The 12,094-nt window shown below is 49.0% G+C and overlaps 1 protein-coding gene across 1 annotated transcript in view; it reads left to right on the forward strand.

Moving 5' to 3' along the window:
• Nucleotides 1–957: 957 nt before the first annotated feature.
• TFE3 (transcription factor binding to IGHM enhancer 3) overlaps nt 958–12,094 on the forward strand; it is a 34,625-nt gene continuing 23,488 nt past the window's right edge. Inside the window, 1 exon segment of the mRNA XM_053370638.1 lies at nt 958–1,311. Within this exon segment, the coding sequence (XP_053226613.1) occupies nt 1,202–1,311 (110 nt within the window). The 5' untranslated portion in view covers nt 958–1,201.

The raw sequence follows: 12,094 nt of genomic DNA on the forward strand, positions 1-12,094 counted from the left end.
GCCTGTTACGTTTGTGTTGTTGGTAGTTAAGGTACTAGCAACTTGTTTGGAAATCAGGAGGTGGGAAGGAATTGGGTATGATTCACCACTAAACTCACATGTGATTATTGTGGGAAATGCCAATTAACGTGTCTTGGACTGCAGTATAAGGAAGATTTGGAAGATAACGACAACAAATAATATCTATTTTGCTGGTATTTATGAGATTCTGTAGATTCTTTCCTTATATGTATGTCACCTTTATATTGTCTGCTGGCAAGGGGACAAGACAGAAGAGAATGTGAGACTGCAACTATTACCTGTGGTAATGAAACCCATTGATTTCTAGAATCATAGATTCTTAACAGTTGGAAGGGAGCCAAAGGTCATCTAGTCCAACCCGCTGCAATGCGGGAATCGATGGCTCGATTCTCTGATCGCAATATTGTCATATTTGTCGGTATAACAAATCTCTTCAATAATTTATGTGCTCTTGTGAAGGAATGAATAAAATATGATAACCGTGGGTAACGACAGAAATTTAGCAAATTCAAACAAGCAAGGCTGGAACAGGGTCTTAGCTGATAGCCGAATTAATACAGGATGGGAAGAGTATTGCAAGTTCCTTTGGGAGAGCACCAGATCAGATCCGGACCCTGGAATCTATTTACCTCGATGCTGCTCTCACAGATCCCAGCTACTGGTTGCCTTAGGGAGACCTAACCTTCCCCCCCAGTGGGCAACATCATGCAGCTGGCCCATCCGTCTAAAAATGTGAGGTTCAAGGGCGCAAGTTGACAAGCCGGACTCGGACCTGCAATCTCAGTCATCATTCTGCACATGCTCAGAGGCACGCTTGCTAGCGATCCCAGCTGAGCGCCGACCAATTTTAAGACCCCGTCGCTTCGCCTCGGCGAAGTGATCGCCTCCGATCCCAGCTCCACCCGGGGGAGGATCCCAGTCTGATGTCATTTCCCGTGGAGATCTCCCCCCGCTTGCTCCCTCTCCAGCCGGAAAATGAAGCAACACTCGGGCTGGATGTTTTTCTCCCGCGCTGGGAGGAGACGGGTCTCTTGAACCCGCCACCCACCCGCAGCTCTTTGGCCCGAATCGCTTCTGCGCCATTCTCCCCAACTTGGATCCGGAGCGCCTCTCCCCGCATTAGCCGCCGGGAGCCCCAGATTATCTACCGGGGGGGGCTCCAGTCGGGGGGGGCGGGGGAATGATGTCCCATGACACGAGCGAGAGGCCCCCCAACCCGGAGCCGCCCCCCGCCACGGTCTACGTCCTCGTGGAAGACCCGCGATCCACGGACGCGCTCCAGCTGCTCAGGTGAGAAGGCGCCCCCCCCCGGGCGCGCTTAGGATCGGGATGAGGATCGGGCGGGGCATCTTCGGCAGCGCCCCTGGGGAGTCCGAATCGCCTCCCGGATCACTTATCCGTGCAACGGCACTCGTGAATCCCCGTGCAAGAAAGGCCGGCTGCGTTTCCCGCTAGGCTAGCGTTCCAAGGCGCGCGGACGGGACGACTCGTGGGGAGAGGCCCGACGCGTGTTCGCTGTCGCGGTCCAGTTGGCCCCCGACGTGTGAATGGAGCGGCGTGAAAAAAAGAGAACTCTGCTCTTGTGCACAGGGTCAGAAGTGACTCCTGGAGCACTGGCGTTATTGGGAATCGGGGTCTGTGATTTTTTTCTTCTCTCTCTCTCCCCCCACTATAGAAGAGGAAGTGTTGTTTATTGGTTAGGGCTTTTGTAAGTGTCTTGGAGGCAGTGTTAGAAACTGAGATATGAAAGCTAGGAGCTAAATGGCACGTTAAACTTTCTAGGTTGTGGGCGCAACAACATACTGTCTAGGTGCACTTTTTTAAAACGAGTATACCAAGCTGAAAATGAATAAACTGCAGCTAAAATATTATGTTCATTTTTCATATGGTCTAGTCATTCCCTTGCCCCCCCCATATATTCTTAAGAGGGTCTCTTCTCCAGTCTTCAGAGAGTAGCTGGAAGTGGGGAGGCAGAAAAAGGTACAGTAGTACCTCGGGTTACAGACGCTTCAGGTTAGAGACTTTGCTAACCCAGAAATAGTACCTCGGGTTAAGAACTTTGCTTCAGGATGAGAACAGAAATTGTGTTCTGGCGGTGCGGCAGCAGCTGGAGGCCCCATTAGCTAAAGTGGTGCTTCAGGTTAAGAACAGTTTCAGGTTAAGTAAGGACCTCCGGAACAAATTAAGTACTTAACCCAAGGTACCTCTGTACTCCTTTCCTTCCCCTCTGCAGTTTTAATCTGAAATCTTAGGCGCAGTACTGCGCCCAGAGCTTAAAAACTCCTCGCACTAATGAAATTCCCTGTCGCAAAATGCGCCTAGAAAAATGGGAGTTTCGAACCCTGCTTGGAGGCCTATATGCAGTCGATAATACTTTCTTGTTTTCAGTTTAAGACACTTTAGCTGTAGACCTGCTGGGTTTAGGAACGGTGCTACCCTTATTTTATTTCCCTCCTTGCGGTGCACGGCATGTAAAACTGCTTTTCATCCGAATGTGGGCTCACCTGGGTTAAGCACAGAGAGCTGGTTCTAATGTCAGAAGCCGGGGCCTTAGGAAGAAGAGTGGAAAGGAGGTGTCTCTGAGCATGTGCCAAAAGCATGTCTCTTACCACCTCTCACCCAGCTGAGACTGGACTTCCATGACCTAGGGTTAACTATATAACCCCAATTAAAGTGAAAGCAGAAGACCTAGACCAAACCCCTTAAGCGAATAGGAATTCCCCTGCAAAATCCAGGCCTGTCGGGTTTGGAACAGGGACACAAAAGCTCTGTGTCCTGCCGGCTCCTGGTGTTTTCCCAGCCCGTGGTTTGAATTTGCAGAAAACCACAAAATTATCTGTGTGTTCATGGTGTGTTTCTGGGGGGTGGGAGGAGAGAGAAGTAGCTCAGTCAGTGACTCATTTTCCTCCTGTTTTGCTGACAGCAGTGCCTCTCTGGGTGCAGTTAGCTCCCAATTCTTCCCTTTTCTGCAAAAACTTTCTGCTGATCTCAACTTTTACCTGCGAACCGATCAGTGCCAGCCTTGGGCTCTCTTGTTGACTGTCGTTCAAATTCCCATTTCTGCTCCGTTCTCCCTGCCCCCAACCCCCAGGCCACCTGCCTCAGACTCAAGAGCTGGACTTTTGCTGAGATGTGCACTCTTGGCTCACTGGGCTTTGGAAAAACAACAAATGTAGATGATGGACCTTTGAGACGCAAGTCTGAAAATGATGTGGGGAACGGGATAGTGGTCTCTGTTGATCAGGGCAGGGATGGGGAACCTGTGGTCCTCAAGAACATAAGAATGCCAAAGCCCTGCTGGATCAGGCGAAGCTCCAATCTAGGCCAGCAGCACTTACAATGCCCAGCCTGGGGAAGAAGCTCAGAAACAGGATTTGAGTGCAACTGCATTTTCCCTCCCTCCCGTAGAGCTAGAATCATAGCTGTCAACTTTTCCTTTTTTTGCGGGAAATCCCCTTATTCCAGCTCCGTTTCCCGCTGCTTCCCGCTGCTATCCCAGATTGTTAGATATCCCATAGACTGTCCCCGGGACAGGTGAGGCTGCTTATTTTTGAGGCTGCTGGTCCCTTATTTTCAAATATGAAAGTTGACAGCTATGGCTAGAATATAGCCATCAGGGTTAAAAGACACTTGTATTGCTCGACTACAGCTTCCATTGGCTACATCCCAGACCATTGGCCGGGTGGGAAGACAAATTCCGGGGCCACCTTTGGATAAACCCCAGTAGTTTACCCACATTATGTCTGAAATATGTCTGGGGAGGTGAGTGGGGAAACTGTGGACTTAATAGTAGATACATTTGTGGCTTGTAAGGTATGGGCAGTTGGATGTGGACTTGGCGAGACTCGGGTTCAGGTCTTACCTTTCTCATAGAGTTTGGTTGCAATCCTAACCCCATTCATTTGGAATAAAGCCCCATTTGATTCAGTAGGATTTGCTTCTGAGTAGACATGGTTAGGGTTGGGCAGGGGTGAAACTAGGCTTTATTTCACCTGGGTCAAAGACCCAGATTGGCATCTCTGTATGCACACAAATAGACTGGGAACCTCAACAGCGCCCCTCTGGACAAAGAAACTCCCCCCCCCCATAGATACAGCTCTGGATTGGGCTTAGTGAGTCATTCTCTCAGATCCAGTTTGTCCCATTTGCAAAACAGGGATAATACTATATTATTTTAATGTATTTTCATTCCTTCTAATAGGCACTCAACTAAGTTCACTATCAACTGGAAGTGAAGCAGAGCAACACAAAAGAAGATAGTAGCTTCTACATACTGCCAAGGTGAGATGTGGGGAACCTTTCCCCCTTCAGATGTTGCTGAACTACAACTCCCATCAGCCCCAACCAGTATGGCTAATGACCAGGGATGTTGGGAGTTGTAGTTCAGCAATATCTAGTGGCTCAAAGGTTCCCTACACCTGCCCTAGGTATACAAAAGTATATAAATTTGTAAATTTAAACCATAACACCCCTCAAAATGGCCTGACAAGGACTTGTGAGTTTCCAGGATGTATAAAATGTTGAGGTACCGGTTGTGGAGATGAGGGGAAGATTGGCTCTTGGGAGGGGAGAGGAAAAGGGGAATTAACTCACATCCCTTAGAGTAAGCTTCAGAAGCGGGAATCAGGATTGTGGGGTGATGTGAAATTTAAACTCCTTGCCTGTATTATAGAGTGATATTACAGAAGGAAGGATTGGGTGGGAGAGGGAATTCTTCTGCTGAGGGTAGCTATGTAGCACAGCAGCAGAAGGCTTGTGGGGTGGTCAAGCAAAGGTATCTGCTTCCCCCCCACCCCCCCCCCCGCCCATGGGGCTTCTGTTCCTTCCAGGCTGGCTGGAGTCGTCCCCTTAGGAGAGGAAGCCACACTGCAACATTTTGTTGCAGGCCCCCCTCGTCTTATTTCAGCCACATGGCGCACTGGGTGATGATCTTTCTCAAATGCAAAAGAAAATGTTTCAGCACACAAATCATTTTGAAGAATCCTGCGAATTGTGATGTTAAAAATTAACTGTCTTAAAAGTTTCAATTTCAGGCGCAGCAAAATCTCAGTTTTTCTTCCTTCTGCTTTGCAAGTTTTGTCGCTGGTTCCTTCTGGTCCAGCGCTGGTGCCTGGAAATGTTTAGCTGATACAGTTGCCAAGCCAACTAGTCTCTTTTGCAACATCGTTGAGTGTATGTGTTTGTTTTTTATCAGTTTGAGCTTTGAGAAACCGTGTTCAAAATATAAAAGTAAAATATTATGATAAATTTACAAGACATAACAGAGACTAATCTCTTTAAAATCTTGCCTCCGATACATTCCTTCCCATGCCTGCAACTCGTTTCTCTGCTCAGGGTGCGGCGACAACGCAGCAAACGAAGAAGACCTATAGTAACCATATTGAAGAATCCAGGCGCGGCCCCTTTAAGCAGTCCCTCCCCCCTCCCCCGGAGGAAAGGGCGGGGGCCCCTTGGGGGATTGGAATGAAGCCTCCCTGCCGCCCCCTGGCGGCCAGCGGGGCGCACTGCCGAGCCGCTTGCGCTCCCGGGCTCGCTATTAATAGCTTCCAAACAAGGGCGCGTTTGCGGATGCGCAACACGGATTGCGTTTGCTCGTGTGGATTGGGGGAGAGATAAAGGGAGATCGGGGGTGGGGAAGGGGCTCCCTTCGCGGGAAAGCAGCCGGGGCTCCTGGTGGAGAAGGCGCTGCGCGTGTGCGTGCAACACACACACACCCTCTGCTTTTGCGCTCCCCTCCTCCCCACGCAGCCAGGGATGCCGGGTTAAAATGCTGCTCCAAAATGGCCCGCACCAGGAAATGCAGCCGCCGCCGCCAGCCCTGGGCAGAGGCCTAAAGTGGGGCAGGGAAGCGAAGGATCGCGGCGCCGGCGGGGAGCTGGTGGAGGAGCAGCCCGAGCAGCCCGCGGCCAGCTGGGGAAAAGACGCCGGCAAGGGAGGAGGAGGAGGAGGTGAGCGAGATCCGGGCCCGATCCTAGTTCTCACGGGCTTAGGAAACTCCCAGCAACGCCCCCCTCCTTCCCAACATCGTCTGACCTGGTTGGGGGTGTGTGTTTTTTTTGGGGGGGGGAAGAGAAGAGGTGGAGTTGTGGGCTGGGGTTTATTTTCCAGAAAAGCGCTTTTACGCAAAACCAGCCGGCAGAGCGATCTCCTCTCGCAGCTTCTTATAACACAGCCCCCTCGCGCATCAATGGACACAAATAACGACAGGTCGAAGCAAAGCAAAGAAAAAGACATAACGTGACATTTGAGATCCAGATATTATTTTTTAAATGTGCGCCCCCAACAATCCAAGTTCGAAATGAATCCCATCTCGTTCAGCGAGCTTGGCGCCCAGCCAAGGATTGCAGGAAGTTTTTGCCACTCCCCTTTCCTCCCCCGGATACGTGTCAAGAGAATGAGAGAGTTGGCTTTTTTGTCGGAAGTTACTAGTCCACTTGAAGGAGATTGGTGGGGAGGTTTCGTAACTCCTCTGCACAGAGCTGGGCGGCGCAGTTTCTGGATAGAGGGACATCCTCACTTCAAATCTCATCTGCTCTTGAGAAGTCATTCAGTGCAGAGATGAGGAACCTTGTGACCCGCCGAGGTAGCAGGAGTCCCGTCAGCCATGGCCCAAAACTTCTGCAGGGCCACCGGTTCTCAATCCCTCCACTAAGTGGCCGCCTGGTGCAATCCTATGGCTTTTACTGAGAAGTAATGCCCGCTACGGGACACGGGTGGTGCTGTGGGACAGAGCCTAGGACTTGCTGATCAGAAGGTTGTTGGTTTGAATCCCTGTGACGGGGTGAGCTCCCGTTGCTCGGTCCCTGCTCCTGCCAACCTAGCAGTTTGAAAGCACGTCAAAGTGCAAGTAGATAAATAGGCGGGAAGGTAAACGGCGTTTCCGTGCGCTGCTCTGGTTCGCCAGAAGCGGCTTAGTCATGCTGGCCTCATGACCCGGAAGCTATATGCTGGCTCCCTCGGCCAATAAAGCGAGATGAGCGCCGCAACCCCAGAGTCGGCCACGACTGGACCTAATGGTCAGGGGTCCCTTTACCTTAATGCCCACTATGGTCAGTGGGGCTTTTTTACACGTTAGCTCTCAAACTTAATCTCAAACTAATCAAGTTAGAGGGAAGCAGGCAGAGGGCCTTCTCGGTAGTGGCACCCGTCCTGTGGAACGCCGACCCACCAGATATCAAAGAGAACAACTACTACCAGACATTTAGAAGACATCTGAAGGCAGCCCTGTTTAGGGAAGCTTTTAATGTTTGATGCATTATTGTATTTTAATATTTTGTTGGAAGCCACCCAGAGTGGCTGGGGAAGCCCAGCCAGGTGGGCGGGGTATAAATAAATTATTATTATTATTATTATTATTATTAATCCGTTCCGGGAGTCCATTCGACTCCTGAAACTGTTCAAAAACCAAGGCAAGGCTTCCGATTGGCTGCAGGAGCTTCTGCACTCAAGCGGAAGCAGCTTTGGACGTTCAGCTTTCGTAAAACGTTCACAAACCGGAACACTTACTTCTGGGTTTGCGACGTTCGGGAGGTGATCTGTTCGACAACTAAGCCGTTCGAGAACCAAGGTACCACTGTATAGGATTGCAGCTTTGCAGCACCTAACACAATCTGGAAGTGCCATGGAACTCACTGGGACTTACCTCCGAGTAGATACTTATAGGATTAGTGTGCTTGTCTCCTGTCTGCCATGTGGCACTAATAACACTGACCTTTGCAGGAGCGCACAGAAATAATGTTGATCAGTGTTTTGCAAACTTAGGTCGCCAGTGGTTTTTGGACTACAATTCCCATCATCCCTGACCTTGCTAGCTAGGGATGATGGGAGTTGTCATCCAAAAACAGCTGGAGACCCAAGTTTGGGAAACACCAATTTAGATGAATTGTTTAGGCTGCTGAAACGTGCTATATAAATGCTGTCAGCTGATTAAAGAATTTTAGTTGATTAATTACTGGCTTTTAAACAAGTTGTTTGGTTCGTAAGTTTGATGTACATCAGCCATAGGCAAACTCCGACCCTCCAGAGGTTTGGGACTACAATTGCCATCATCCCTAGCTAACAGGACCAGTGGTCAGGGGTGATGGGAATTGTAGTCCCAAACCTCTGGAGAGCCGGAGTTTGCCTATGCCTGATGTACATATTACCAAACCTCATCATAGATGGTGTTTTTTGTGGCAGTGGTGGGGATATATATTGGGAGAGTGTATGAAGTGGACATACAATATCCTTTCTCAGCCTAGTGATTGCCAGATGTTGTAGGCTTGCAACTCCCATATTCCTTGACTATTGGCTGTGCTGACTGGGGCTGATGGGATTTGGAGTCCAACATCTGTAGGACATCAGGTTCAGGAAGGCTGCTCTTGTTACAACTTTAGCTGAAAAAAACAACCACCACCATTCATTGTGAGCACAAGCTGCCTTCTATTCTATCCCCCCCATTTTTTAGTAACAGCAGTGTTTATTGCTGTAAAAATAAACACTGCAACAGCTGTAGTTGATGAATCGTCTACTGACAGCTTGCATCCCTAATTGCTGATATTGGCTAAAGCCAATCGTGAATATCTTTGCCCAAAAGTTGCATGGCTGATCCATCCATACACTTAATGAAAAGCAAATTAAAAGACGCCTGCTTCTTGGGAGAAGGGCAATGACAGGCCTAGACAGCATCTTGAGAAGTAGAGACATCACCTTGCCAACAAAGGTTCGTATAGTTAAAGCTGTGGTTTTCCCAGTAGTGATGTATGGAAGTGAGAGCTGGACCATAAAGAAGGCTGATCGCCGAAGAATTGATGCTTTTGAATTATGGTGCTGGAGAAGACTCTTGAGAGTCCCATGGACTGCAAGAAGATCAAACCTCTCCATTCTGAAGGAAATCAGCCCTGAGTGCTCACTGGAAGGACAGATTGTGAAGCTGAGGCTCCAGTACTTTGGCCACCTCATGAGAAGAGAAGACTCCCTGGAGAAGACCCTGATGTTGGGAAAGATGGAGGGCACAAGGAGAAGGGGGCGACAGGGGACGAGATGGTTGGATAGTGTTTTCGAGGTTACCAGCATGAGTTTGACCAAACTGCGGGAGGCAGTGGAGGACAGAGGTGCCTGGCGTTCTCTGGTCCATGGGGTCACGAAGAGTCGGACACGACTAAACGACTAAACAACAACAAAAAGTTCTAATGGAAATGGAGGGGGTAATCCCAGGTCGCAGGTTTTAAAATCAGGTTAAGAGGTTTGTTGCTGTTGGATTGTGTAGTGTGCTCATAAATTGATTACAGCCCAACATTTGCGGTGCGGATAACCCTGAGGATTTTTTTTATGTTGCTGTTCAAATGCTTTTGCACTTGCCCACAGATCTAGAATGTACGTCATAGATAGACTGAGCTGTGTCTTGTGTGAATGCTGCACAAGGGGAATTGTAGAAAGGTTGTTTTGGAAGGCCATGGTAGTGACTGTGGATAGATAAGACTAGGGAGACAGAAATAGTGTGTTGTCTGGAGTAATGGCTTCTGTGTTGGTTTGGAATGTGGTATCAATGCTTCAGGGGTGCAATCCTATAGGCACTTCCTGGGGAGTAAATCCCCCGGCCACAGTGGGACATTCTTCCATGTAAACATGTATACGATTATGCCGCTAAGTCTAGAATTTTAAATAGAAAATCAGTTCCCTTTTGAAAAAAATTAAAAAACCCTGTTCTTCTTCAGGGGCCATGTTTTTAATCAGAGCACTTCTAACTGATTGATCAAGCTGATTAGCTAATTAAGCATTGCAGCTCTAATAGTAGCTGATATTTATTTATACTGTACAGCGAATTCAGGTGTGGAGAGTGCTTCACATACTCAGTGCACTGATGGTGCTCTATATATTGAAAAATCTTTATTGCTGCAAGCAACAATCCTATGGGATGAGACAGTGTTATTCCTTCAGTACTGCAGACAGGGACCTGTGGTTGAGGGTACTGATTAGCCGAAGGCCTGGTGGTTTCATGGCTGAGCTCAGATCTTGAACTGGAGGTTCATGTGCTACTCAACCACTACACTAGGGAGGGCACATCTGTGGCCCTTTAGATGGTGTTGGACTATACCCCACTGTCTCTGACCATTGGCCATGTTGGCTGGGTCTAATGAGAGAACAGCACTGTTTTTGAAATCCCCCAGGCACGTTTTGTGACTGGTGCGGGTCCAATGGCGACTGACATCTCCATCTGGCTTCCCCCTCCAACTTTCTTAAGCAGAAGAGCTTATTTACTGCATTTATACCCACCTTTTTCTCCATGGAGTACATGGTTCACTCCCCCCCTCAGTTAATCCCCAAGACAACACTGTGAGGTTGGTTGAGAGGCTGACTGGCCCACGGTCACCTAGTGAGCTTCATGTCTGAGTGGGGATTTGAACCCTGATCTCCCCGGTCCTAGTCCGACACTCTAACCCAGCCTTTCTCAACCTGGGGGTTCCCAGATGATGTTGGACTACAACTCCCATCACTCCTAGCTAGCAAGGCCAGAGCTCAGGGATGATGGGAGTTGTAGTGCAACAACATCTGGGGACAACCCTGGCTTCCTAGAGTATTTCTGCTATGGGGCAGTGCTATAAAATAAAGTAGGTAAATAAATATGGGGAAAGCCAAACATCTCTTAGGGAAGGATCTGAAATGTTTTCCTTGAAGCTTGAATTTGTTTTATTATGTCTTGTTTTATTTGATGTTTTAACGTGTTGTAAACCACTTTGTAAACGGGACGCGGGTGGCGCTGTGGGTAAAACCTCAGTGCCTAGGACTTGCCGATTGCATGGTCGGCGGTTTGAATCCCCGCGGCGGGGTGAGCTCCCATCGTTCGGTCCCAGCTCCTGCCCACCTAGCAGTTCGAAAGCACCCCTAAGTGCAAGTAGATAAATAGATACCGCTTTATAGCGGGAAGGTAAACGGCGTTTCCGTGTGCTGCGCTGGTGCTGGCTCGCCAGCTGCAGCTTCGTCACGCTGGCCACGTGACCCGGAAGTGTCTTCGGACAGCGCTGGCTCCCGGCCTCTTAAGTGAGATGAGCATGCAACCCCAGAGTCGGTCACGACTGGCCCGTACGGGCAGGGGTACCTTTACCTTTACCTTTAAACCACTTTGATATTTTTTTCTTAAACGTACAAAACAGTAGAAATTAAAAGGAATAATAATAATAAATCTCACCCCCCCCCAAAGCACATCCCTATTCTGTTATGGCGACTGTAACCTAGGTTTAAAATGCCATTTGGTGATAAATTTATATATCTGAGTTTCTAACACTGGTAAAACAGCACCTGAAGGTTCCTCTTCCCCAGGTTTTATGCTATACTGTACCAGTTTTCTCTCCTCCGCCACCCCCAATCCGAGGGGGATGAACTTTTGAGGTTACTTACACAGACCAGGTACAGATTGTTTTATTCCAGGAGTGCAGAGACTTTTGACATTGTGCTAAAGGTAAAGGGACCCCTGACCATTGGGTCCAGTCATGACCGACTCTGGGGTTGCGGCGCTCATCTCGCTTTATTGGCCAAATGAGCCGGCGTACAGCTTCCGGGTCATGTGGCCAGCATGACTGAGCCACTTCTGGCGAACCAGAGCAGTGCACGGAAATGCTGTTTACCTTGCCGCCGGAGCGGTACCTATTTATCTACTTGCACTTTGACGTGCTTTCGAACTGCTAGGTTGGCAGGAGCAGGGACTGAGCAACGGGAGCTCACCCCGTCGCGGGGATTCGAACCGCCGACCTTCTGATCGGCAAGTCCTAGGCTCTGTGGTTTAACCCACAGCGCCACCCGTGTCCTTGACATTGTGCTAGAGATGCATATATGTTGATGGGAGGTGAGAAAAGAAAAAGTGTTCTTGTCGCAAGTGGGTAAGATGAAACTTTGGATGGAGGTAATGTTGTGGGCCGTTTGCATATTGGTCCAGAAGGTTGACAGGGTGTGTTCATAGGAACTGCTGCATGGCCTGTGGTTCTCTGTGTTGGTGAAGGTTGCCTGTGTATTAAGCAGAAGCTGCCAGTAAATACAGTTGAAATTATTTGTGTAGTTGAGGCAGTTCATTCCTTGTATGTGGTCTGTGACTAGCAAT

Source organism: Podarcis raffonei, chromosome 17, assembly GCF_027172205.1.
Source record: "Podarcis raffonei isolate rPodRaf1 chromosome 17, rPodRaf1.pri, whole genome shotgun sequence".
NCBI lineage: Eukaryota > Metazoa > Chordata > Lepidosauria > Squamata > Lacertidae > Podarcis > Podarcis raffonei.